General features: G+C 38.0%; 1 protein-coding gene across 4 annotated transcripts in view; it reads right to left on the bottom strand.

The window, feature by feature from the left end:
* Positions 1 to 27,945, bottom strand: part of LRBA (LPS responsive beige-like anchor protein) — a 358,816-nt gene that overhangs the window by 12,818 nt on the left and 318,053 nt on the right. For all 4 annotated transcript variants that reach the window (XM_072121481.1, XM_072121491.1, XM_072121508.1 and 1 more), the window contains 2 exons: positions 20,511 to 20,666; positions 17,940 to 18,107 (listed from right to left, as the gene is read on the bottom strand). In XM_072121481.1, the coding sequence (XP_071977582.1) occupies positions 17,940 to 18,107; positions 20,511 to 20,666 (324 nt within the window). The remainder of the gene's footprint in view (positions 1 to 17,939; positions 18,108 to 20,510; positions 20,667 to 27,945) is intronic.

Genomic DNA, 27,945 nt, shown 5'->3' with positions numbered 1-27,945 from the left:
AATTTACCAAACCACTTCGACAAAATCTTGGGTAAGGAACACAAGAAAGAAAACAACTACAAATGAGCATATGTGTGTTTTTCCCTAAAAAGATGGAAGTAATTTTAAAAGAGCAGAAAAGTAAATCAAGAAGAGTATGACACAGCGTTGCAAGTATAAATCTATGTGCTAGTTGTGCATCCAGAGAAAAAGAAACATTTTTGCCATTTTATATCAAAGCTTAGTGTCTGCTGCCAAAAAAGCACACCATAAAACATCATGCACCACACTGAGCTCAAATAAAATAATACCTCTCACCATAAACACTCCCGTAGAATCAAGTCACATTACAGCCAGAGCTGTGTAACTCAACTTCTTAATTAAATGTGTATGTGACTTCATAAAAAGTTCTCAGCCTGAATATTATTTACCTAGAAAAACCTGAAGCTTGCGGATCCTAGGAGAGCAAGGATTGAGGGGAAATAGAGCCCATGGCCGGATATCGGCGTAGCCTGCCATTTTCCTGCCCTAAGGTTTTTACAGGAAATCTACCATTCAAAAATCCACAATCTGACCTACAAATACCTATACACAGGTCTGGTTGTGCTGATACAGGAAGCTGTCTTGAATAGTCCCAGAAATCGCTCCTTTCATAAGTAAATCGATTTTTATATTATGTGGATCGCGACTGGCTTTGGCCTACATATGTAAGCCCTTAGCGTGCTGTCATCACCGTTACCTTCCCTCCCTCTCTCGATCCTGAGAGCTGGTGACGTCACCAAGCTCCCAGCGCAGAACCGCATGTGCAGCTACACGAACTACCGCCAAAGCCTCGAAGTATTACAAGGCTTTGAGCAGGAGACCAGGGGCGAGTAAGGGATGGAGGGCAGCGGTGATGACAGCACGCTAAGGGCGTGCATAATTATGCTAATGCTAGATCACGGTGCGCCCTGTGTCACGAACACAGGAGCACCGATGGCTAATTAGCAGAATATAAAAATCAATGTAGTGACCAAACAAGCGATTTCTGGGAATAATCAAGACATCTTCCTGTATCAGCACAGCCAGACCTGTGTAAAAGTATTTGTGGGTCAGATTTTGGATTTTTGAAGAAGCAGAAGGGACGCATCCTCCATTCCCCAAGAAGCTTCTAGTACCAAATTTAGGGAGTGACTTCCAGACTTGTAGGGGCTGTAATATTCATACAGCCCATGGCTGTCTTAGGGCTCATTCAGACGGCTGTTTGGGGGGACGTATATGCAGCCGCATGTACGTCCCCCATAGACGGCAATGGCTGCCCGGCGGCGGTGCATTGCCACACATGTATGACACTGTTCCATGCCATACACCGCGAAAAGATAGAGCCTGCTCTATCTTTTCCCGGCTATGCGGCCGTGCACCGATGCTTTCTATCGACGGAGGAGGGGGTCACCTCCTCCTCCTCTACAGCTCACTCTAGGCTACTAGGGCCCATAACTCCCTTATGAAACTATATCTAGTAGAGATGTCCTCATTAGAAAAACTTAGCTTCCTGAAAGTTCGCTGAAAGTGAGAAATCCTCTGTTCAGAGCCTTTGATACTGGACTCCTTGGCTGAACCAGATGTTCTGGTCTTCACCAGGAATGCAAACTTATTTCTCATTTTCTTCACACTGCTGAAGTGAATAAATGACATATTAGACATATACTACCACAATTGGCTCTTCCATCCATGATCAATGCAGTGAATAAAGCTGTGATGATGTCAGATGAAATGGTCCATAACCAGCAATAAACATTGTTCAGGGATATTAAGGATGTAATTGCAGGCATAACATACCCCTCCTGACTCTGTCAAGCAGCATACAAAGTGTGGCTAATGAAAAAGCCACTTCTGATTAGCCGGCACTATTAAAAGCCAGGATATAGAAGTAGTTAAGCAGCATGACACAAAACGGATACCACCTTGGCAGCATCCAAAAGATTCATAACCAAATTTATAGATATAAAAGTCTGCACATGAAAGGGGCCACATGGGATAGTTCAGGGGACGATTTCCTCAGTGGCCAAGTTGCTTTTTAAGAGCTGATTGTAAAGCAGAACAGATCTGTTTAAAGGATTTCAGGCTGATGGAGCTCCAGAAGACTGTCATGGTTTTCTGTAGCATGTGAGGAACGTTTTATCTTACTGACGCTTTAAGGGGCACCACTTAAGCATTTCTGAAACGTGCTAGCAAAACAGGCTTAGAAGGGTAAAATCGAACCCATTGACTTCAAAGCTACATGGAGCCTTTGTCCCTTAAACAGGTTTATGAGGCATGATACAAATCCCCAAGAGGGACTCAAAGGACAGCGTCTTTATAGGAGTCTTTAAGGAAGACGATCAGGCCAGATAAGAATAAGAATACCTGAAATTTAGCTGGGAACCAATGTTTCCTCAATACATTATATGAAGTATAAAGCTAATGTTACCATTGTGAGGCCATCTGCTCCAATTTTTTTCCTTTTTTTTTACCATTGGTCTTTATAGTTGTGGGAATTTTTCAAAGAGGCTATTTTTGAACATCATTTTTAACTTTCAGAAATGCAAACCCTCTACTGAAGTATCAACCTGGCCAGTTTAAGATTAATCCCAAGAAAGAAAAGTACATTGAAATTGTATCAAATTACAACATATTTTAGATCCCCACCCCATTATATAGACCTGGTTTGAAAAAAGTTTAATATCCCATTATATCATCCTTATAGGACTACCCTATCAGAGAAGATAATGAATGGTTGTTTCAAAAAGTGATCACAAAATGCAAGGGGGGATGTATCAGGGCTTGTACGCCAGTTTTTTGACATGTAAGCTCCAAAATCATTTCAATTCCTTGTGTACCAATAAGAATTGTGAACATTTTCCCCCTTACGGCACCTCACACCAAGTAGTCATGGAGGAGTGTGAAAGGGGCTGTGTGCCTGCCTCTGGACTGTGCACTAGGGCAGTTCAAACTCGATTCTACGCCAAATGTATGACAGCGCAGCCTGATATATCTGGTGCGGAGGGAGGGGAAGGGTTTAATCATACTCTGGTGTAAGGTGCACCAGCATACAATATCCTCCCCCATGAGAAATACAAGTGTTAATGGTGGTATGTTATCTGCACATACAGTAGCTACCAATCACCAGTTAAAACAGACTGTATATTACTGACAGACTTCACTAGGGTTAGCTAAGAGTCTATGTCCCTGAGAGAACCTCTAACAATAGGGGTGTCAATGAGCGCTGATAGAGGAACGCCAAATGGCTATACACTGTTTATTTGGTACACCTTTCTATGGGATTGTCGTAGTCCTATGGTAAAAACTCCTCTTTCTTCATATTCTTACCATTCTACTAAGAAAATATTGGAGCTGACAAAACAAATAACTTGATACCATCTCCTCATATCCCCCCTGATTTATGGTTTATGTATCCTCTGTTCTCATTCCATACACCATGCCAGTGAATCAATTAAGATATTAAAGCTTTATTAAATAGTGTTTCCATTCTTGGCAAAGAGGAAAGATGCCATACCATGGGTTACAATGGAAATGTTGGTTGTAATCAACTTTGTTCTTCACTGGCTACAATGATTGCCTATACAAAAAGGACTGTTAGGCTTTGTTCACACGATGCTTTTCAATTGCATTTTGAAACACAATTCAAACACAATGAGGAATGGCTTGACCGATGACATATGCATTTCCACATTTCCACTGATCATGTGATCAGAAATGAGCATCACCTCTTGGCCTGACTGCATGCAACACAACTGAAATGCAAAGTGTGAACACGGCATTATGAACACAATGACTTAAAGGGGTATTCCAGGAATCAGCATAATTCATATATAAGTGGGCAAAATATAAGCTAATGTGTAATTAGTTGTTATTTAAAATTTTGCTCCCCTTAGCAGAAAATGCTGGTGACATAGACTGTGATGGAGAATTAAAATGCTACTGGCCCTTTAATCAGTCCGTTGATTTCCTCCGCGCGGTCCATTGCAGGACAGAAGATGGCGGCTGGTCACATGTCCACATCACATGTCCTGCACCTGCCTGGGCAGGGTCATGTGATCACCACTACGTTTGGCTGTAGTCAGTTGGTTGCAGTGCATCCAGTATGGCCAGTGTTGTGGTGATGGCAGTTACACATCATTACTATGGTAACAGTGCAAGAAAACCTATTACATCATCACTGGGAGCAGAGCATAAGTAGTAGTAGGAGTTACTGAGAACTAAAGGATCATGGAACTTGTAGTTTCCAGTGGCGGCCATCTTAGTGATAACTCCACCTACTTTAGAGAGGCCATAAATTTTGTAAATCATAAAATCAAATTATTTAAGCTCCGTTTTGTGACTAATGACATTGAGTATTGTTGTATTCATTTATTTATATCATCATGGGTTTTTGTGTCAGACGGTCATATTCCCGGAATACCCCTTTAAGTTACACGTTATATGCAGCTTAAATCTTTACAGCTTAATTATTCATCAATAGCGCCCCTAGGCTAAAATCTCAATATATGTGAACTATATTCCTTTTGTTTTCTGACTGAAGTAGTCCTGACACAGACATAAAAAGACATGAATGTAATAATAATCCAGAATGCATGTTACACTGGGCTATGGTTTTCTAATGGTTTGCAGTCCTGGAAAAAAAACAACTATAGAACTTGAAGGGGATTTATCGTTTAATATAAATACAGTAAGTCTGATGTAACCGAGCACATGTTGAGCCCCAATTTCCTAATATAACCTACCTCCCAAAGGGCTGTAGCTGCAAGAAAATGTTTGTATACATATTACTTGTCAAATAGATGGAAACTTTTTTGTGTATCCTGTACAGGTGCATGGATCTAATCACATGTGATATGTAAACAGGCACAGGCAGGGACGGCTCCATGTTTCAGTAGGCCCCTGGACAACAGAGCTTTAGTAGGCCCCTTTGCGGTGAAGCCTGGGCAACAGTCCTCATCTTCCCATGCACTCCCCCCTTCCAACTTCCCTGTCCACTTACCCCCCCCCCCCCTGCAACCTACCCACTTGAGTCTACCTCTCTCTTTCTTACCTCTGTCTTCTAGATCTTCTCTGTTTGTTTTATAGTATTTTTCAACCACTAAATATTAACCGCAGGCGTATCTGAATTATGTGTCAACACTGAGCTTCTACTGGAAGCTCTATAGCCTATATTGCTTCTACATTTCTAAAAAAGAATGTGTGATTGTTATTATATGCATGCCCAAAAGGTAGTCACATCATTGTTATATTTAACTATGTTTATGTACATAGTTTACATTTAATAAAACCTTGAATGAGAAACAAAAAATTCAAAAACTAAAACAGTCGCCTGTTCCCTTAAATATTTCCTAGTTAATCATAACAAACAGCCCCCTCATGTTTTTTTTTATATACAGCCCCCTGTGTGGCTTTTTATATAAAGCCCCCCTCATGGATTCATTAGATACAGCCCCATTACCCTCATGGATTCCTTATGTAGAGCCTTATGTGGGCCTCCCAGCAGCCCTCGGCTCCGGCACTGGCAAAGAGTACCCCATTTCATCCCTCAGAGACTTTAACATTTCTATGAAAAATGCTGACAAAAGGAACTAAAGTAGTACAACATCTACAATGAGCCACAGGAGGCAAGAAGGCTTATCTTCATTAAGAGGGGTGGTAATTTTAATGATTACTGTGAATCTTGGATAAGAGAAATGTAGGTTTTGACTATATAGACAATAGGTGGAAAAGATAAAGGGAACAATGCAAAAGTCTAAATTGCCAATTTTTCCTGTTTGTTTGAGGAGTCATGGCCAGTCATCAGTTAGAGAATTTACCTGAAATAAGCCATAGGCGATCTGTCATTTTACAATTTACAACCCTAATGGCAACCCTAATTGTACATAAGGGTTTTCCTTCCACATCAGACCTACACACAATCCATAGATGTTAGCACTAAACAGTATATTGATAAGAGTAGTACCGTACTTGGTACATTATAGAGCAGAACAAGTTTAGCAGATGGGACAATAAGTACGATCTGCAAAGGGCATGTTATAGAGGAGGGGGAGCTGAGCAGATTCTACATAGAGTTCCATTGATTGCAGGCTGCATGTTATAGAGCAGGGGTGCCAAACAGAATGTCTATAGTGTCCTATCTGCAGGCAGCATGTTATAGAGCAGGAGAAATTGAGCAGGTTGTACATAGTGTCCCATCTGCAGACAGCATGTTATGCAGCAGTAGGAGCTGTGCAGTTTGCATAAAGTGTCCTTTTTGTAGGCAGCATGTTAAAGAACGGGGGGGGGGGCTTAGCTGATTGTACATAGTGTATTATCTGCAGGCAGAATGTTATACTGCAGTAGAAGCTCAACAGATTGTACAGTGTCCTACATGTAGGCAGAATGTTATAGAGCGGGGGAGGGGGGGCTGAGCTGATTGTACATAGTGTATTTGTGGAAAAGATGTATAACAGTGCATTGACATATACTAGTTGTCTCTGGCAAACAATTACATTTATGATCTGACTATTACATAGGCACAGTGCCATACTGCACAATAACTGAAGCTCTGGATGCTAGAATAGTTCATGAATGAAGTCAAACCTGCATTATATTTCAATCACTGATCTTTCTATGCTTAATTGTTAAGTGATCATACTCACCTACATAGATACATAGAAAGCTGGCAGTCACTAAATAAAAGTACCCATATGCCTCCTGAGCATAGACCAAACAGAAATAGAAATGCAGAAAATGCTAAATCCATTTGCTAAGCTCCTCCTGCTCTATAGCATGCTGCACTTGAATTGTAGACAGACAGTGATTACTATTTACTCTTAGATTTTTACATTACACACAAATTAATTAATAAGACAAGATTTGTACGAATGACAGAATCCCTCAGTTTGCTCTGCCCTTAGTATCGTTGTCTTAAAGAAACATTATGTAGGAGTAGGAGAAAAATTACAACTGGTCAGTCAATTTTCAAAAAAAGTCCCAGTAAGGAATGCTTTGCCATTTTCATAACATAAATCTGAAGTGGCATTTTTATGGACTGAGAGCATATCTTTGCAGTAATGACATCAAACCATGATCTATATCCCTGTAATGGGAATAATTACAGCAAAGATTCTGTTTCCTGAAAGAAAAAAGTATTCACAGAAAGCCTGGCCGATGCCCGAGTAGCTGGTCTTAGAAAGACGACATTGTGCAAGAGAGCTTTTTTTTTTTCTTGCAAACTATATATATTTTTATATATTACACTAACTAAACGTTAGTTATGTTAAGATCATAATTCAGAACTGGCAAGAGAGAAGAAAAAAAAAAATCTTGTTTTTTGGTCTCAGTCTTCAGTCAATAATTTTATAAATTTGACACATAATTAAAAGACATGAACTACCATCATATGCTCTCCATCAGACAAAGACATGTTTAATTGTAGCTTTGTGTCCGCTGCTAATTTACTGTATACAAATATACGGTATTTATAAAACATTTTGGACAATAAAAATAAAATTCAAAAATAATAATTATTATTGATATTATTATCAATAATATTAACTTCAAAGTTTCAGAAATAAAATTAAATATTTAGTACTATTTGTAATATAAAAGAATACCCTGCTAATTCTCCTATAAGGGGGCAGTTAGGAGTGCTAGGTAACCCAACTGAGTCTCTCTGTCTTCAGGTTTGTGTAAAAACATGAATTTTAATTATTTTTTGTGTTCTGTTTTTCCCCTTTTTACAATGGGAATGAGTTTTTTGTTTTTCTGGCCCTGGGCTAAAGGAGTACTGGGTGCAGTTTATGTAGTTTTTTTTAGCCCAAGATGACATATTTTCCATCACTTTTGAATACAACTTGATAAAAATGCACCCAAACTTCTAGTGTTGCTGTAGCCTAACAGTGTTAAACGTGTTTGTAATCTGCAGCCCATATTATAATGTATGTATGGCATATAAATGTATGTAGAAGAATGTTCACACAAGGCAAATTAAGGTATATATATGGGACCTGCGGTCACAGAAATGCTCTCAACAAATCCACTGTGAGTGTACATGCTTTCAGTAAACTTGGGAATCTTAAAATTGCAATGTATATAAAAAGAAGCATGGTACAGGGGTATCCTCAGTGCACACAGTTATAAATGATAAGTGTAATTACTTTTTGGTGCAAAATACTCATAAATGCATAATAATATGTAAAATTGTGTTTCAGTGTAAATTAAATACATCTACCACCAGGTTAAAGAATTGTAAACCAAGCACAATGACATACTGGTGTGTGCCCCTGTGGCAGGATCTGCTCTTCCCTTAGCTTCTTATGCCCTGGGTTTAAAAAAAAGGCTTTTAAAGTTATGCAAATGAGTCAGAGTATGGTGTTAGGTGTAAATGGAGGCAGGAGCCCCTAAGGGTCATTAACATAATTTGTAAAGCCCTTTTTCTTAAAAACAAGGGCACAGGAAGAGTGTGACTTGCCAGAGGTGGCACACAACAGAATGTCAGTGTGCTAGGTTTACAATCCTTGATTCTGGTGGTAAATGTCCTTTAAAAGTTCATGCCAGGATATGTGGAATTCACAGCAAGTCCAACCAAATTTACTTACCCAAACAGATGCATCCTGATATACTAACAATCTCTCTAATTCTCTTAGGTTCATGGCTTCTTTATAAGCATCCTGTATTACTTCCTTTGACAGCAGATAATAACTGGTACAGTATAATTTATAAAGCCTCCTTCATTTATAGTTTCTATTAAAGTTTTCTCTATAACCATAGTACGTAAACCCCTAGGGCTTGTTTTACATCTCTGTTAGAGACTTCCATTGTTCCACATTAACAATCTCAGGAGTAGAATAGAAAACGTCCCTGAGGTGTCAGACACTACAAACGACAGAAACCATAGGCTGTGGGTCAAAATAATACTGATATGAAATATATTGTCATTTCTAGACACGACTTAACCTTGATCACATGGTTAGTGGAGCAACTAGAGTTCTATGTTAAAAAAAACTACCATCAGGCTAGATCTGTTGGTAGGTGTCTACTCTCTACTTTCCCTGTCCAATCATTATATTGAGAATCTTATTTGATATTTATTTATGCAAATGATCATCAGATGCTACTGGGGCCAGCTATCTTCCATGATCAGGATCAGGACTCCAAAATCCAAATGGGGGAGTTCCCTCTGTGGGAGATGTAACATGTGCTTTCATATGGTTCGATACCACACGTTCACTGATCCATGAAGAAATAATACATTTTATATCACTTGGCCAATTGTGAAAAAATAGTATATTTTTTAAGTCACATGTCCTTGTTCAAAAATTTACATTGGCCTAATGACCAGAGAGTTGAAAGTGCAGATAAGAGAGCATGCAAGGAGTATAGGAAAAGTGAAAAACTTTAAGAAGTAGAGAATCTTAAAGCCCTTCAACACTTTTTCAAATATCATGATTGGAAACCGAAACTTTTGTATTGATCATATAAATTTGGATTACAGAGGGGGCTACAGATCAAGAAAATGTGGGGTCCGATGGGGTCCCACGTACCTCAGTCGGACCCCTATTCGCTCAATGAGAGTAATGGAGCAGATGATGGCCGCGCATGACCGTTCCGCTTCGTTCATCTCTATGGAGCTGACAAAGATCGCCGAGTGCAGCTTTCGGCAATTGCTGTTGGCTTCATTGAGATGTAGAGGTCATTTGGCTTACTATTATAGTTTGCCACCTCCTAAAAGCAATGCAAAGCTCACAAGGTATGGTCCATTCATAGATAACCAGTCAGACTAAAAGGGAAGAAGAGGTGGCTCATTGTACAACCTCCCACTACACTGACAGGTCTGTATGACATAATACCTTCCAAAATAAATGAAGTTACACGCCATGTTTATACTTATTGTTAGGACCCGTCTTGCTAGACCAACTGCAAATTCACAAACTAATTGTAGACATATCACACTTCCTATTCAAGTAGGATTTTTTTTTTTTCCACCAAATATACTTGGACTGCATCAAAGTCGACTAACACAAATGGTTGGTTTAAATTACACAATTGCAGTTCCCAGGCATAAATCACTCTTTCCTCTGTTTATAGACATAGCCCCAGGCTCGTATGGTATATTCATTTTTCTAAGCAACTAAGCAAGGTAAATAATTGTCCTGTGTTCAAGTATGGCGAATTTCTCCTGCATATGGCATGAATTAAGCCCAACACAAAAAAGGGGGAAAATGAAATGTATATTAATTTGAAAAGCAAACATGGATGGATGTAGATTTAAAAGGCAACTTTCACCTTTTTTTGAGGCCGGAGACCAATTTGTGGCATAGGCAGAAGGTGAGGAGCAATACAATGTTTTGGGCTAATACTAATGAAACAGAGTCTAGCTCTCTGTCTCTCCAAGCAAGAGATTTAAGCACAAGCCGTCTTCCTATTAATCTGTCAGCGCTGAGGAGAAATATACCGCGCTACAAAACGCTGGTTAATTAGGCCAGAATATCACAACTGATAAATTACAGGCCCGGCTATTCGACCACCTGTTCTAGGGCTCATTACTATAAATTACTACACACTTGTATCATAACTCAAAAATACATTAACAAAAAAAAAATTATACATAGAGGGGAAGGAAATCAATGTGGATGCCAAGCACTGATGGCTTAGTATATAGATGTAACATAGATTCCATATCCATAAAGATCTATGTACCTTTCCTACTGCACAAGGGTAACCGCTCTCCAACTCATCCAAAGATTAAAAAGTCTCTCAAATTAGTGAGACTGGTTAGGAGCAAAATAATGAATTAAAATTGGTTTAAATCAGACAACACAGAGTCCTAAAAAGTAATTGAGCCGATGTGCTGTTATAAAGCCATGAAGGAGGGTGATGGAGATTTTCAGGCAATGCGCCATTCAAATTAATGTTCATATTTCCCATTAGAGTCAAAATGGCTGTGTGATAGATGTGGTGATGGTTATGGCCCTGTGCATGTAGCCTCAGCTGGATGACGTGTCAGTCATATATCCCATAGTTAGCGATGCCTGAAAAAAGCTCCAAATATTCACTGGGTATCATTGATAAGCAGCATTAACAAATGACCCCTACAGTGGTATTCATGAACAAGGAAATAAAGGGTATGAAAAAAAAAAAGAACACATACTTACCTTGTTCTGGCTCGGGGTGCTAAGGACCCACCTTATGAAATGAGTGGCTGCCTCAGACCTTGAGTCAACACAGAAAGGGATGTCCCGTGTCTGAAAAGGTCAGTCATTACAAGGCACAGAAGTACCAGAGCAATGCAGGGATTGGGAGACAGAGCATGGCAAGTATATGTTCTTCCTAATTTCTTACCCCAGTCCAGGCCCACTAGGGGTTTTCATATTCATGGAAAACTCCATTTAGTCCTTTCAGTAAAGTCATAAAAATGATAACATAAAGAACCCTATGCAAACCTAAAAGTTTCCTTTTATTTTGATGTATTTCATTGTGTAGGAAAAGAACATAATAATAGGCTTTATATACAGTGGGAGGAAAGGGTATGCTGAAACATCATTGGTCCAATGTATGTTAGTGAATAAGATGAGATGGCCATATTCAATGTGTACATTCAGAGTTTTCCAGAGGGAGATATCAAAAATGATTAAAAAATTTAAAAAAAACAAGAGTGAACAAAGCCTAAACCTTTTTAGTTGTGGTTTTACACATTACACATAGTGAACAAATACAGATGGCCACCCCCTTTGAGAAGACCCCCCTCTCTAAAAGGCATACTGTTTTATACTCTGTGGGCGCTTAAAACACCTTAAAACACCATTTTTTTTGCTTTAAATTTCAAAATTAGGCGGTCCACTCAATGAGTTCATCTATTATTATCTAAAAACTGTTGCATCCTCTCTACAGTGCAGCATTTATCATCGTAATCCTAGTTATCGCTGAACTGGGATGAGTTTTTTTTAAAAATTAACATTATTATTTATTTCGGATTAACAATATATCTTTATAACATATGTGCTCCAGTATATCTGGTGGTAGATGTCTCTGGACATTATATGATAAGGTGAAGGGGGTAATATTTGGGGAGTGTACCGGGCTGATTTTTTTTCTTGGCTGCTGAGCAGCTCTGGTTAGACTGATCATAAACTGAACCAGGTTGAAGCAAGCAGTTAATGATGTAGTACACATATTTCCCATCAGATGGCACTATTGCTTTGCCAGATGATGATCTGCACAAGCACTAACAAATCTACAAATCTACTTTTATATGTTACATATTTTTTAGATTCTGTGTGTACACAGACTTTTTGTTCAGAGAACATATGTTGTGCTTTATTACACACATATAAAAATCCATGTATGACAACTACACACAGCTGAGATGTTTTAAACAGGCGGAAACAAGATACATTAAGAGGAAATCACACAACATTGCAAAGTTCTAGAAATAATATCTCATTACTAAATATCTAACTAATCTATACGTTGGATACATTCATAATTATATCTATGTCTGAAAATAAATATAACATATGCAACACAACTGAGAAAATTCTAGTCAAGGTGCATGAAATCCATACATAATAATAAAAGCTATAAAATCTGATATTAATTGGTTAAGTAACAGGGTGTCGCTTCCGTTGAACCAAGTATGACAATGTTGTTGCTGGCTCTGCTGGGTGTCTTGTTACTGTACACTTTAAGCCGCCATGAGGGGGTAGGCTGGTAGAAAAAGAAAGTCCCCTGCCTGTCTGATTACTTCCTATAGGTCAGTGATGAGAAGCCGCGGCTTTATTTATTTTCTTTACACAAGTAGCTGTAGATTGCAGAATTTAGATGGATTGATCCCTCCAAATCAAAACAAATTTTACCTAAATAATCCATCAAGCATCATTGTGAAGGTCTGAATTCATCATAGTAATTATTCCCAGCCTTCCTGAAAAGTGCCCAGCCCCGAGAGGTGAAAGTTTCAGCTTTGTCAACTCCACAATTAGCCTGACGTTGCTACAAATAACCTTAAACGCTCTGCCTTCTGATCTGTGCCTGTCACAACATACATTATAGTCCCAGGTCGTGTACATGGCGGCGTAAGCTCATGACCGAGTCTCAAAACACAGTAGCTTATAAGGCACAAAAATAACTGTCACTACTATATAATCTACAGATGTTCTGGCTAATTTAGCAAGCAAAGGACCAAAAATATGACAGGAAATCTAAATATTTGAAACAAAAAAAAAAAACATAAAAAATGTATTTTAACTAGAAAACACAACTGGGAAATTTATACTAAGTCCCATTCTGATTTCCCATTGTTCCAGACATAATGAAAGTGGGCTACGGCACAGCACTGGGCAATTACTGCATCTTACAGTGCATTTCTTATGGGATCAAACTGCACCGGCATAATATTCTTTTCATAATGAAGTTTTTAAATCATTTTTAATTACCTTTCAAAAGCCGCATACTAGTTCTACAGCCGACAAGATGCAAAATAGTCTTTCTCAACAAATGCTGTATTATGCAAGAAATTTATGCGACAGGGCTGGGAAATCGTATTAATAATGTACTTATTGAAGACGCACAAAGGAACTTTTTACTGGGTTTATGTCTAAGTATAAAATAGCTGCTCATATGTATTCATTTAATGTGCTGTATGAAAAATATGGCTGGTAAAGCTTTAGCAGCTGATGGAAAAAAAAAAACCTCTCAAACACCTTGTATTAAAGGTGTGATGTTCATTACCGAGGTCCAGAACGTCAATTCATTCCTTAAGCTACTGCCGCCTGTTAGTAATGATTAGTCAGATATACAAGAGATATGACAAAAATTCATTGTGTGCTTCACGCTTCTAACATGGATCAACTAGAACCCATAGCAAAAATGAAATATAACCAACTAGAACAAGCAAACAATAAGAAATTAAATCACATAGTTTGTTTGGCCTCCAAGTAAAGTAAAATCTGCATTTTTAGCTCTAATGTGTCCACTCATGCAGAAGACATTTCAGGTATCCATTACAATTATAATAATTACATATTAAGTATAACTAGAATGTGCATTTTTATTTGTACAACTTGTAATTTGCCTGAAAAAGGATAAAAACTTGTACCAAATACTGTTTCCATTCCAGGTTCATAGACGCTTTGTGTTCTTTATTTCATAAATGTGATGAAGTAGGACCTGTGAAATGTGGGGCACCCTATTATTCAGACGCACAAGGCTAAGGCACTGGGAGGACGTTGATGTACTAAGCCTGGTACAGCCTAGAATGCTTTGTTCTTACATTATAGTGAATTATTCATCATGTACCACAAATATTCTTTAGCCAAACCGGAGCAGTGTATAGCAGGATGACTCGACAGCAATAGATGAATAGATGGGTGGGAATTTATATGGACAATTGCAGTCAGGAACCAGCGAAAATATTTTACCTGCTGGTTCTATGTGTGTAATGAACAGTAGAAAAGGGTACACAAAATAACTTCAAGCTGATAACATAGCCCCCCCCCAACCATACAGTCTTCAATAACACAGTAGACACCAAAAAGAGTTGATAAACATAGAGGGGGGCTTATCCCCACATTGTCTAGTCTCTTGTACTACTTTTTAAGACTTTTTTTGTCGCATTTGTCAAGCTCAACTGTGTAAAAAAAAAAAAAGTAGTACATGAAACCATGTGATAGTAAATTACCCCCACAGTTACAAGCGTTATTGGCCTTCTAATTGAAGCCACCTAAGCCTAAAGACAAAACACTAGTCCTGTAGTTTTCTCTCAGGACTAGCTTTTTGTCATGACTACAAGTGAAGTGTATTAAATTCAGGTTATTAAAAGACGCTGTAACACATATATTCCACATGATGAGGATCATTATACAGAACTATATCCTACGTACAGGTTTCTAAAATGAAAGAAGTTATTGGTAATGACACACTCTAAAGAGTTGTAGTTTACTGATGTATCTTAGACACAGGGAATATTACATCTGGCCTTACCGATAAATCATCTCAAAAACGCCCCATGATCTGCCCCCACAATTTGCTCCAGATCTTGAATTCCATAGGTTTCTTTTACACCAGCTGACACTGCAGCGAGCACACAGTGTCTCAGCGCACCAAGACCGTACCATGGCCAATTAGCGTTCAATGGAGAGGGGGGAGGTGAGGAGCTCTCATGCCCACTGCCTTCTCCACCAGGCCGTGTGCTAAACCTGGCATCCAGTCCAGGCAAGAACATAGATTAAGACCCAATTCACACGGCTGTGTCATCCAATACCTGTTAGCCTGTTACATTTTCTACAACATGACACCTTACGTTTAGTACTTACTACAAAAAAAATAAATATGATCAATATTTTGCATCAGTATAGGTGAGACAAAAAGGGTTAAAGAAGGGCCCAAAGCAGGGATACAGAGAGTACCATTGTACCTTTTCTCTTTACAGGTTCCACCTTTGCTTTTGGCCTCAAACACTAATGCAAAATTCTGTTGTAATACTGACTTTGTAAAAGTAGCCTTAGGGTTCATTCAAACAGCTGTTATGGGGGCTGTATGTGGTCGCATGATTTGTGACCAGATCACGGCCCCCATAGACTTCTATAGTGCCTGTGACTGTTCAGTGGTCTTTGCAGGTATGAAGAAATGGCACATGCTGCCTTTTTTTTTTATTGTGGAGCATTAGACAAAATGAATGGGTTAGTATGCTAGCAATTACATACACCAATGGCATAAAGTCGTCTGTTTAAGCCCTAAACAGGGAGGAGAGCTGTCTGGCGACCGGTATCTCATGACTATTGGCAAATGTTTACCATTTCATTCATCTGAGAGAGTCCATTTGGCCTAACAAAACAACCTCCCTCACACAGGACCCTCTTGGGCCTAGGCCTTCTATAATACCCAAGGATTTGTGGCTAGTATAACATTGGTAATATGAGTACTGTACTGTGTTTTTCGACTTGCCCTTGATTTTGCCTCGTAATAACTGAGGCAAATTATTAAGAACATCACCAAACTGTGGGTAATGACTAAGGCTGGATGAAAGAGACTGTGTTTCAGTTCAGTTAAATAGCAGAGGATGTCCTTTTTCATTTTTTAAGAGCCAGTTCTAAACTACCAATTGATGCAAATCCCCTTAAATTAACGCCTTTTTGTCATGGCCGATAACGCCTTTTTGTCATGTCCAGTAAGTGGTTTCAACTGTACAGAACACAGCAAAAATTCTTTGTGTGGGTCCAAGATTAAGAACTTTTAGATTTCTAGACCTAAGCATGTTTAAAGAGTGGCAATTTGCGTTTTTTTCCCCAAATAGGCTTCTAAAAGACTTCAGAAAAAAATCTGAATCCTGAAAACATAACGAATGTAACAAAATAATTTTAAAAAATTGTGCATGTAAAGTAGACTTAACGGTCAGAGTCACATATCACATTAATATGCACATTAAACATAAAGAGAAGTGGTTATGAATTAAAAAAAAATAAAAACACTCCAGTCAGTTATGCAAGTGAAAATGTGATAATGAATATGATGTGCTTTCACATATATTTATAACAGAAAAATTGCAAATAATTTAGAAAATAATGGACAAGTGCCATTTTTCATGCATAAAATTGAACATAAAATATTGAGATGTTCAAAAATATGCCCAGAGCATTCAGTTTTATGCTATTTCTTACCCTATTACCATTCCCCTTACAAAGACAGCAGTCCGAAGATGCACTGCTTCCCTGCCTGCTGTTAAAAAATACAACAGGAAAAAATATAGATCATGAGTTACCTTTCTTTCTACTGTTTGGCTACATAAAGCAGTGATGGCTCTGAAATATTTGACCACTTTTATAATTAATTAGGGAACACGGCTGCCAATTCTTGTGTTCATAGATCAGGCCCAAAATATTATATGTTTTAGGAAACCCCCTTTTAATTAATATCCATAGCCACAATCTATCAAAAATTATATAGTCAATATAACATGCTAAGTGTCTGTGAAAAAAAAAACTTCTATGTGTTAAAAGTTTCAACTGAGTGACTTGAAATTTGTGTCCCATCCCCTTGTTTGGCAGTTAGCAAGTAGAGCTGGAACCCATAGGAATAGTAAATGTGGTCAGCCAAAGGCTACACACTTCGAGCGACTGTGGTCACAAGACAATTGCATTCTTAGTAGAAGTAACCACTACCAAGTTTATTAGCCAATAGAGGCCACAGATGATCTGATTTTGGGCCAATAAAGCTTACATTCTGAAAATAAGAGGTCTGCAGAAACAAAATGTAGAATTGTGATGTGTGTGGCCTAAGATAACTGCAGAACACACACAGACAAATATTATACAACTGTATACTTGATATTAATGCTACTTGTGTAAAGGAAACATTACTTACAGGTATGGGCGATGGGCTACTTATATTCTGGGGTAAGATAACAGAGCATATTTGTCAAAGAGGACATATTGTTTAAAGAGGACTTGTCACTGCTCCAGACTGTTTTAGTAAATACCTATATTAATCATAAATTAACTATTTTATATCATCTCACTGCATTGTGAGGTTTCTTTTTTTTCCCCGCCCCCACCACCCAGGACAAAAATAATAAAAATGACAACTGGGTGGTACCAGGTACAAGTCAGCCTTTGTAGAAACACACCGATTTCACACAGGATTGTGACATTCAGACGTCTATTTAATCATCAATATTCAGGTGGAATGACTGAGATATGTCATAATATTTGTATATCCCCATTTCAGACAAGTACTGAAATAAATGTCAGGAAGGACGAGGAATCTGCATAGTATTTATGCACCAAAGCCAATAGGCTAGTGTCATCTTTTCTTACTTAAAACATCTTTACAGTAGTAAACAGTTTTATTGAAGATGAAAAATTGATATGTTAACAAAAATGTTAAAAACTTTCCTTGGCGTATCCTACCTTTGGATGAAAAACATATATTGTATGAAAAACATACCCTAGAAAAGTACTTACTGTTTGGATTGTCCCCAATGCCGTTGCTTTTGCCGTTCCAGTACCACAACAACAGTGTTGCATCTCTTGATCCTGAGAGGATGTAACAGTCTCCTCCTATGTAAGATTCTGATCGGGCCAAGCACGTCACCACATCCCAGTGACCAAAGACCACCTGGGTAAGCTTGCCTGCAATAATAATCAGTATTTTACATGATGTAAAAAGCCATCAGTATTGCAATAACCATACAACTTCCAACACTTAACGTCTGTATTATTACAACTGTATCTCTTGTCAAAACTGAAATATAAATATCCAAAACAATGGAACGAAGTGCCGCGGGCTCTATAAATTGTAAATTACCAAAACCTTGGACAAAGAAGTTAAAATACACTTTGAAAAGGATCAATATAGACGCTTATTAATGCATACAAAATTCAGTGTAGCAAACTAGTTAAAAACAAACAAACAGCATTGTTATATAAATCCTGATAAATACATATTGTGTTCCATAATATAGATCCTTTTCATTAAATTCCCATTTGGACATTTTGGAATTATCTACCATAGTGTACAAGTCTGGCCAAAAAAATTGTCAGACCGCCCCTTAGGCTACATTCATACGACAATGTGCAAAAACAGGCTGCAAACGGGGTAATGTTTTTGGTCCCTTTCAGCTGGTTAGAGATTAGAGGGGTGAGTGCTGCTCATCCCTCCTATCTGCATAAGAGCCGAGCAACCATGCTACAATACAGGCAGATATAGGACCCGCTCTATAATTTGACTCGGTAACGTTGTGACACAGTGTGTGACCACGCACCATAGACCTTTAACAGGGCCATGAACTATCCACAATTTGTGTGGCTAACCTTAGATTCAATAAACCTATAACCTATGTTGAGAAACCTCAGTCTGCAGCCGTCAGTACATTCCCATTCTGTAGGGCACATAGTATAAGCACTTTTAATGTGTTATAACACATTTGTACCCAGTGTAAAGATACCGCATGTATATTACCGCTAATAACTAGCCGATACCTGTACTGACTGGGGAAGGGGGGGTTAATTCTGCAACAACAGGTGCAGGATAGCAATTAGCACTAGTCTGAGGTCAGCCTCAAATGTGTAATCGCACCTGTTCAAAAGCAATTATCACTATAACGTCATTAAGATTTAGCTAATAATATCTGTCATTAGGATACAAGAGTAATAAAAAAAAAAATCCTGATTCTTGATTTTTTTTTTTATGCCTACAATTGATGGTGTGAATTGTGGAATTTATGAGACAAGTTTACTAGACAAAAAAAATATTGGTTTTAATATATTAATAAAATTTAAAATGATTACTATACACAAAATAAAAAGACACTAATCAAATATGAACCTTTACTTTTAATAAATGCACTTCCATGCATCTTGTAATCTGAGGCGCTCTTGGTACAGAGCAGAAAATATTACATCAGCTCAAACAACAATATTTCCCTTTTTTTGACAGAACACATTTTCTAGTTATTCAGTTTTATTTGACAGCCCAGTTGCAAATAAAAAGAAATAAAGGAGAAAAGGAAAACAGACACAGGCCCTTAGCACCGCTGGATGTAAAAGGCCGCCTGAAAATAATTCCCACTGCCAGGAGAGGGTTTATGATGCCTTTTCTGTATTGGCTCTACTTAGAAAAAATGATTTACGCCGCAAGAATTTCCTGTTACAAGTACAAAAACAAAACAAGGAATGCTAAAAAAGAAAAGGGGCCCTTTATTCCGACGTGATAGAGTATAATTGAATAGAACACTTATTGTGCTGCGCTGCGATGCATTACATGGGGTGTGCACGTGTTTGCCCTGCTGCTTACAGAGCAATAGTATTTTCCCAATCTCTGAGGATGCAAGCTTGTCTGTCACAAGATGACTAAAATGTGCACAGCTCCAACCAAACTAAAGGGAAGGGAAAAAAAAATCTCTGGGAATTTTAAAAGAACCGGAGCCATTAAACAATCAGAAACACGCGGTAGAGTTTCTTCTCTAACAGCTTTCACAGACGTGTTAATCCAGTGTCCCACATGTCAAGACAAATACTGTGAAATGCTTCAAATGTAAGAAAAAAGGGCATTTAGCAGGTAAGGTAGAGTATTTCTCATAAATGTGCCATTATAAAGCAAGAAATCTGGCGTATAATGGATACCAGCAAGGCGGAAAAAAAAACCGCAGACGTGAAAAACGTCTACATATGGTACACTCTATGCAAGAGATAAAACATGTATGTATGTATGTATGTATGTATGTATGGCGTTATCATTCCTAATGATACATAGCATTGTGTAGTTTGTGTATTACGTATTGGGGGTTATGTTGTCTGCCCCCCCCCCATATTATACAAATAAAGGGGCAAACATTGTAACCCTGCATGAATAATGTCCATAAAAGTTTTTATTTATTAAGCTGTAAAATGTGCTAAACATTAGCTACATACTGTATAACATCCAGAGATGATAAGGAAACCAGGAGAAAGAGATAAAACACGCTAGGCTATAACAGAGAAAAGGTAGCCAGGATAATGAGAGATATAAAACATATACACACAAGTAGGACTTACCTGTGTCTGTAGAGTACACACGAAAACTTTTGTCCCAAAAGCCACAAACTATTATAAAGCGATTGTCGGAAGTGATCACGAAGCACTGAGAATGGACCTGGATACTTTGGTCTAGGAGGTCTGAGATTTGCCGTCTGTGCATCCCAGTATTGTTAGCTACAAAAACATATACAACACATCAACAATTACTACTTTTGATGCTTCCCATTCTTCTAGATACTCAGTAACGCTATAAATGGAAGCTGAATTAGCAGTCCATACAGAGAAGGAAACAAACCTCCATCACTTGACCAGTTTAAGAGAGAGAATCCACTAGATCATCCAGTGAAAACATCTTTAGCAACAAGTATCTGCCCTAATTACGCTGATAAAGAGTGAGTTATTGGCTTGTCTTGTGCAACAACATGATCCGGGCATCGCTAAGCAGAGCAGCAGCACATTACTAATAAATATATTGCAGGAAGAGGAGAGAAACTGCTCCAATGAAAGTCAGAAATTGTAACAGAAGACGCTTCTAATCCTTCCTCTACATTAAATTCCATTCGCCTTCCAAACCAAGCTAACAGTAATAAAACACTCTTTGAAAAATAGCTACTTTTACTTGGCCGAGCTTTGCCGACATGTCTCTCATGAGCAATCCTTGGACGGCTTCAAATTTATTGCTAAACACGGCTATCCCATGTACAAATCCTAGGAAAACAGGAAGACTACAATAAACCATAGCTTTAGTACAGTCTCCTTTGTTGAGCAATCACAATGTTTATGAATGAAACTCGGGACTTGTAAACTACATCTGGAGGGAGAGCCTACTGGTCTAGAAATGAGGACTCCCATCGGAAGTTGGTGTTAGTCATTGATATATAATTATTATAATATAATAATAATTTATTTGGAAGACTTGAAAGCCAGAATTTCTGTTTACAAAAATGAGACTTGCGCATATTAATTCTCAATTGCACATCATTCCCAAGAAGATATAATGCATCTAAAGGGCAGGTTCACTAAAGGTTTGTAGAAGAACCTGGGAAAAATGGTTTGACTACTTGAATCTCAATGTCCAAGACTAAACCCCAACATGCCTGTTCCCATTGATGTAAATCTTCTAGGGACTTGTGGATATTTTGGAATGTATGATGGTATTATTACTGAGTGTACCTGCATTTTGCATTTACTATGTGGAATGCCTCCCTCTTCTAGACCATCCCCACACCACCATTATTGTGTTGTTATGTTACTATTGTAACTCTTCGAGCTGTACTTCTGTATCTGTATTGCTGTTTTCATTGTAACTTTATATATTGTGCAAGGTAGCCGCCAGAACATTGGGTGTCTTTTTTTGCTATAAAATGTTAATAAAAAATGTAATTAAAAATATTTTCAAAAAGAAGGAAGAAATAATGAATTAATACTGCTCTGAAGTGGTTTTTTTTGCACATAAATTTTCTTTTTTTTAAAGATGACTTACACTGGTTCCCCCCTACAAATGTATACCGGTAAGTAAATGGAGAACTGTGTTAGCAATTGGGGGTTCATTCTTACGTGCTGGTGGTACCGGACTGTGCAAGGACAATCCTTTGACAAGGAGGATGGTAACATCATGTTGTCCGTTTATTGGAGGCATAACAGATACCGATACATCAGTCAAGATGGCAGGTACTTTTTATGTACAGGTCCAGAAAAAATATGGCGCTTCAAACTGCTGGCTGTTCAGAAATATCTCATATAAACTCCCTATAAAGATGCATGTTAGGAGTTTTTAATTTTTTGGTTTTTTTTTTTAAATAAATTTCAAGAGTCTATTGGAGACAGAGGGCTCTAGATATTTATGATACCAGTTTTCCCATAATACAATACAGGATTCTTGTTTTTCTCACCAATATTTTGCCCTTAGGGTGATAATCGGAGTCTCCCCAATTCCAATAAGATTAGTCAAATCCTTAACATGAATCTTAAAAAAAAATAATTTCTAGTTAAAAAATGAAAAGAACAACATTGCATAATCCAATGTCTTGCATGATTCTATCTTTTGCATAATGCTTAAAACCACATGAGTGAAAGGAGTTTACATAGGGCTTAAAGGTGTTGCAACATCAGGAGGAAGTTCCCAAAACCGCACTAAAGTGTGGCATTAACACTATACCTAAACCCACACCTACTCATACGCTGGTAAATCAGGAATTTATAGAATTAAATCTTTAATATAAAAAGTTATAATTCAATTATCAATAAAATGGCCATAAAATGTACTCCACTGTATATGGGAAATAAAATGATCATTTATTCTTTTAATTTCAGGGATATTATAACTATGTTTTAGTTAAAACAGTGGAATAAAATGTTAAAATAAAAAAATTATTGTATGAGAATGTAACCCAAAATATTCATGCTTAAACACTACACTAAACCACTTTATATGCAGTGCTAGACCATTTGGATATCTGAGCTGTAACGCTACAAAAAGAATGCAGGTTGCTGCTATGAGCTCTGGTTTTGATGCCTTGCGAATAATAAGGACCGTTGTGCTTCTTTACGAGGCAATAATGTGTTCCTCTGGTGGGTAAACAAGTCAGTATTGTAGTTTATTCCAGCCAGGGATTTGGATTACAGCTCTAAGAGTCTGAGCGACAGCATTATGACTGCTTTCCCTTACAGGTCGTTTTTTCCTTCTAAAGTTTCAAAAACTATTATTCAACTGTAAACAGACGTAATCGCACCAGAACTATCGTAAAAGAGGAATGACTTTCTGCTCCTGCCTCAAAGAGGAAACAGAAAAAACTAACCATCCATTTTGCATAATTTATATGCTTACAAACATAAAGGCAATACATAAACATAAATACATACAATACATATACATACACAGTAGACCTGATTAAAAAAAAAAGCGGTATACAACATCCAGAACATAAGGATACTATAACATAGTATTCAGCAGCCAATGTTACAGGAGTTATAATATTTGTGTTATTCCAACCCAATTTTAATATTCCGTGGGGCTTAAGGCTTCCTACAAGTATTTAAGTTTGGCAGAGATAAGTAACCATATTTTAAACGGAAAAATTCATAATTGGCATTCAGAATAAATCCCTGGATCAATGTCCATTTCCAAGAAATCTAGTAACCATATTCCGTAATATTATTATTTTCAAGGCGTCTAAGCCCCTTTCGGAACAGTGCAATGAACTTCAATATATTTACATTGTAGTTAAAGGAAATCTACCATTTCTGTTCTGCATTGAGAACCAAACATAGCTTGACAATGCTGTAGCTACACTGATGCAGAAACATATCTTGTTTAATCCCTGAACTGAGTGGTTTTTCTCAAAAATCAATTATTAAATTACGGAGCTGGGTGCAGGCTGGCTGCCCTACATAAACACATTTAAAGGAGCCTCCTGAACTCTCCAGACAGGACTAATCAACCTGAGCTGGATGACACATACACAGCAGCTGGGGGATAGTGCAGTGATTGAAGACTTCTGCCTGTCAGTGACAACACAGTGAATACAGCTTCTCTGAAGCAGTGCATAATTAAGGTAAGAGGTGAAGCCCCGGGGCAGCCACAGGAGCAACAAAGCCTCATCATAATTTTATAAATTTTTTTTTCAGCAAATCCACTCAGTTTAGGCATTAAACAAGATATGTTTCTGCGTCTGTGTTGCTACAGCATTCTCAAGGTGTGTTTGGTTCATAATGCATAAAAACAAATGGTAGATTTCCTTTAAGTTGCACAAAGTGTTATCCCAAACTCAGAAAAATAAAGCTTTGATAGTCTGTCTTGGAATTTGCTTGATTGGTTTTCTTGTACAATCTTTAGTTCAGCTATGTTCTTCTTAAACACAGAAGACCAAATCTGTACACATCTCCACCTACTCCAACTAATGAATACAGCATCTGAGGGGTTCCTATCCTTCATATCCTGTTCATTGTCACCTGATGTGTTCTCATAGCAGCAATGAGCCAGATGAAGGCCTATGGGTCTGCAATAGTTTACCCCATTTAAGGCATTTTGCTGTATGCTATGTATGCCATATGGGAGAACACCATGAAATTTTAATTCAACGTAGGATGAAAGAATTGATGTTCCAGTGAAGTAAATAACCTAAAGGCACAGAAGAATTAGCCAATAAAAAGTACAACCTGTCATGTGAGTGTATATATGTGTGTGTACGTGTATGTTTGGAATGGAATTGTGTCCCACGCGATCGGATTTTGGCACAATGGCGCCGCCTTTCATGTGACAGAAATCGTGGGGTGGACGATCCAACTGATTCAAACTGAGCGCGGGATTTAATATTCAAATAGCGTCGCAATCAATGCACTAACATGCACCATGAAGAAGAGGTGAACTCCGGCGGACCTGAGCGGGGAACGACACATGCCGGATATCAGACGCACGCTCGTAGTGAATCGCGGCACAATCCATGAGCGTTGGACATTCCCGATAGGGGATCGCGATGTGGAAAGGTAAGTAAATGTGCACCAGTGTGTTATATAGACATCTCTAGAACGTCACTATCTCCAAAATGAGAACTGAAGGTGATCACTGGCCTCACCAGTGTATTGAATGAGACCTTTGAGTCTGTTGATTGGCTGCAGAGGTTATATAGGTTAAGAGGGACACAACTACTGTGACCAAGGAAACTTAGACCAATAGGAACCAGCAAAGGCACTGAACTAGAAAAGAAAAAGTAAAAATAATTAAAAAAGGATAAATACAAAAATACAAAAAAATTTTTGGGTATAGGATTTTTTTTTTTTTTAAAGTTGATTTGTTTGTGCGCATAAAGTGAATGTCTGCGTTTCATCAATTGTGAATTATCAAGTAGCAGTGGGGATACATACGTACTACCATGTCTGATACTCCCTGTCTCAAGGTTAATACGCTGTATAAGAGATGAAAGTGAGACTACACTGTAGACATGAGTTATACAAAAGAAACTGATATGTTTATGCGCCGGGAAAATGAAAGTAGCTACAACATCAATACTCCTTCATTCCATTTTGTTCAGCATCAAATTCTTTAGTAAGTAAATGTTCTCTTCTCTGCGGGTGCCATCAAGCTTGTTATTTTCCAGAACCGCCTGCACTGATTTACATCTCGACTAACATTACATAAAAAGAGCTTCTTCGTGACATTGGTTTGTCCCTGTTCTATCTTCCCGCATCTGTGTCTTTCTCCATAGTGTCAGATAACTCAGATTCTCCCAGACCCGTCGGACGTCTAACGTGCACAAATTGTATAAACATCTCACTATCTGGACGCATTATAGCAGAATAAATGTCTATGTACTATGGTCTATGAATATAACCAGTAAATATGGAAAATGTAACCATTTCGGCCTCTGCAGTGTTAACTAATGTAAACTAGTATATACACTGCAAAACATGCTACATAGTACAGAGCATTATAGTAACCACTGGACCCCAACTATATGAAAGAAACAGATCCCTGACTACAAAACTATAAAAGCCAGAGGACTGTGCTCCCAGCAATAGCCTCCTCATAGATTATTAGTAAAATATCCAAAGAACAATTAACATCAGGCCTTGATGGTATAAATAGAAACACGCACGAAAGACACAAATTGTCCATTCTATGGTAGATTAAAACATTTAGAAAAAAAAATACTTGAGGGATAAAGGATGTGTGAAGAAATAAGAATTAAAAGAAGAGAGGGAAAATAATTACGGTACTTGTATTGAATAATAGAATGAACTAAAGAATATAAAATAAGCTAAAAAAATTTAAAATTAACAATAAAGAATAAAATTGTATGTTAAATACCTCTAAAAATTCAGTTAAAAAACACACAAACACACACACATATATTATATACATGAGATATATATATATATATATATATATATATATATATATATACACACACACACACATATACACATGTACAGTATATGAACAACCTCAGCATTTCCTTTTTGCCAAGCAGACTCAATCTACCTACAATAAGCGGCAATGCATTTTATTTTCTTAGCCAGCGAGCAGAGCTTTACTATTATCAGGGGACACGCTGATAGGGAAGGCTAGCAAACTCTATGATAATGAACTGAAGCTCATCCATTCCCATCCCCTGCACATCGGTCAGAGAACACACTATAAGTCACACAAGGGCTGCTTTCTACTTCTGAGGAGGATAAAACCATATCTCATTGCCCATCATCTTGACTCCTCACACAAGGGAAGAGCAGACAATGACAGACAGGGATGAGACGATACTCCACATGCTCATACAAACCGTAATGTACTGCACACCTATTCATCATCTATTCATCTCCATAATATCATGCTCGCACGTTCTCAACACTTTCTCTTTCTACCATGACAAAAATAAGAATCAATAGAGGTTAGGAGAAAAAGAAACAGACATTATTTACACATACATACACCCGTGCGCTCACACATATATATGCACACAAATATACACTTTTATACACACATATACACACCCCACTATATATACACACATATACACACCCCAAACACACACACACATATATATATATATTTGCATATATAAATAAATTAATAAACAGTAGGCAGTACACCAAAGAAAGACTCAGCAGAATCGACGTTCACTTGAGATGAATTAATATACATATACACACACTTATATATCCCCAGACATAAATAAATATACACACACACATATATAAATATATATATATGTATATACACACACCGTATATATATACGGACAGACACACACACACACACACACACAGACACACACACAGACACACAGACACACAGACACACACACACACACACACAGACACACAGACACACACACAGACACACACACACAGACACACACACACAGACACACACACACAGACACACACACACAGACACACACACACAGACACACACACACAGACACAGACACACACAGACACACACACACAGACACACACACAGCTGTAGCTTCTGCTTTCACTTGTAAAGCATGTAAGGAAATAAGGATTGATTTTGACAATAAAGCCCTGGTATCAAGGTTTTATTTCACCTCACAGAGAAGAACCTTCCTGTTATTATGAAAATTTCCCTAGGATAAAAAAAAATGCCGCTCCAGCACATTACTGAATGCCAATTCATCATAACAGGGCCTCGCTCCTGCTCATCAACAAGTCTGAGTGATGAAAAGATCCAATATTATCCTGACAGTGTTTCATGCACCATTCTCAATCACACATTATTACGGCATCCATATTAATTTTCGGTGACACACGTCCTAGGCCTGTTCAAATTAGGCAAGCCAACGAGGGGGAGTTGATGAAATACCAGCATAGCCACAGCTCATTGCATTCCAATTTGCATGCAAATGGTTTATCAGGAGAATTCCATTCCAGGCAACTGGCAAGTGAAAAACAACAGTAATCTACACTTCAGGGCTACCATACAGAGCTTAATGAA

Source organism: Engystomops pustulosus, chromosome 1 (genome assembly GCF_040894005.1).
Source record: "Engystomops pustulosus chromosome 1, aEngPut4.maternal, whole genome shotgun sequence".
Lineage (NCBI taxonomy): Eukaryota > Metazoa > Chordata > Amphibia > Anura > Leptodactylidae > Engystomops > Engystomops pustulosus.
The sequence above is the reverse complement of the archived record's forward strand: the minus strand, read 5'-3'. Positions and strand labels throughout refer to the sequence as shown.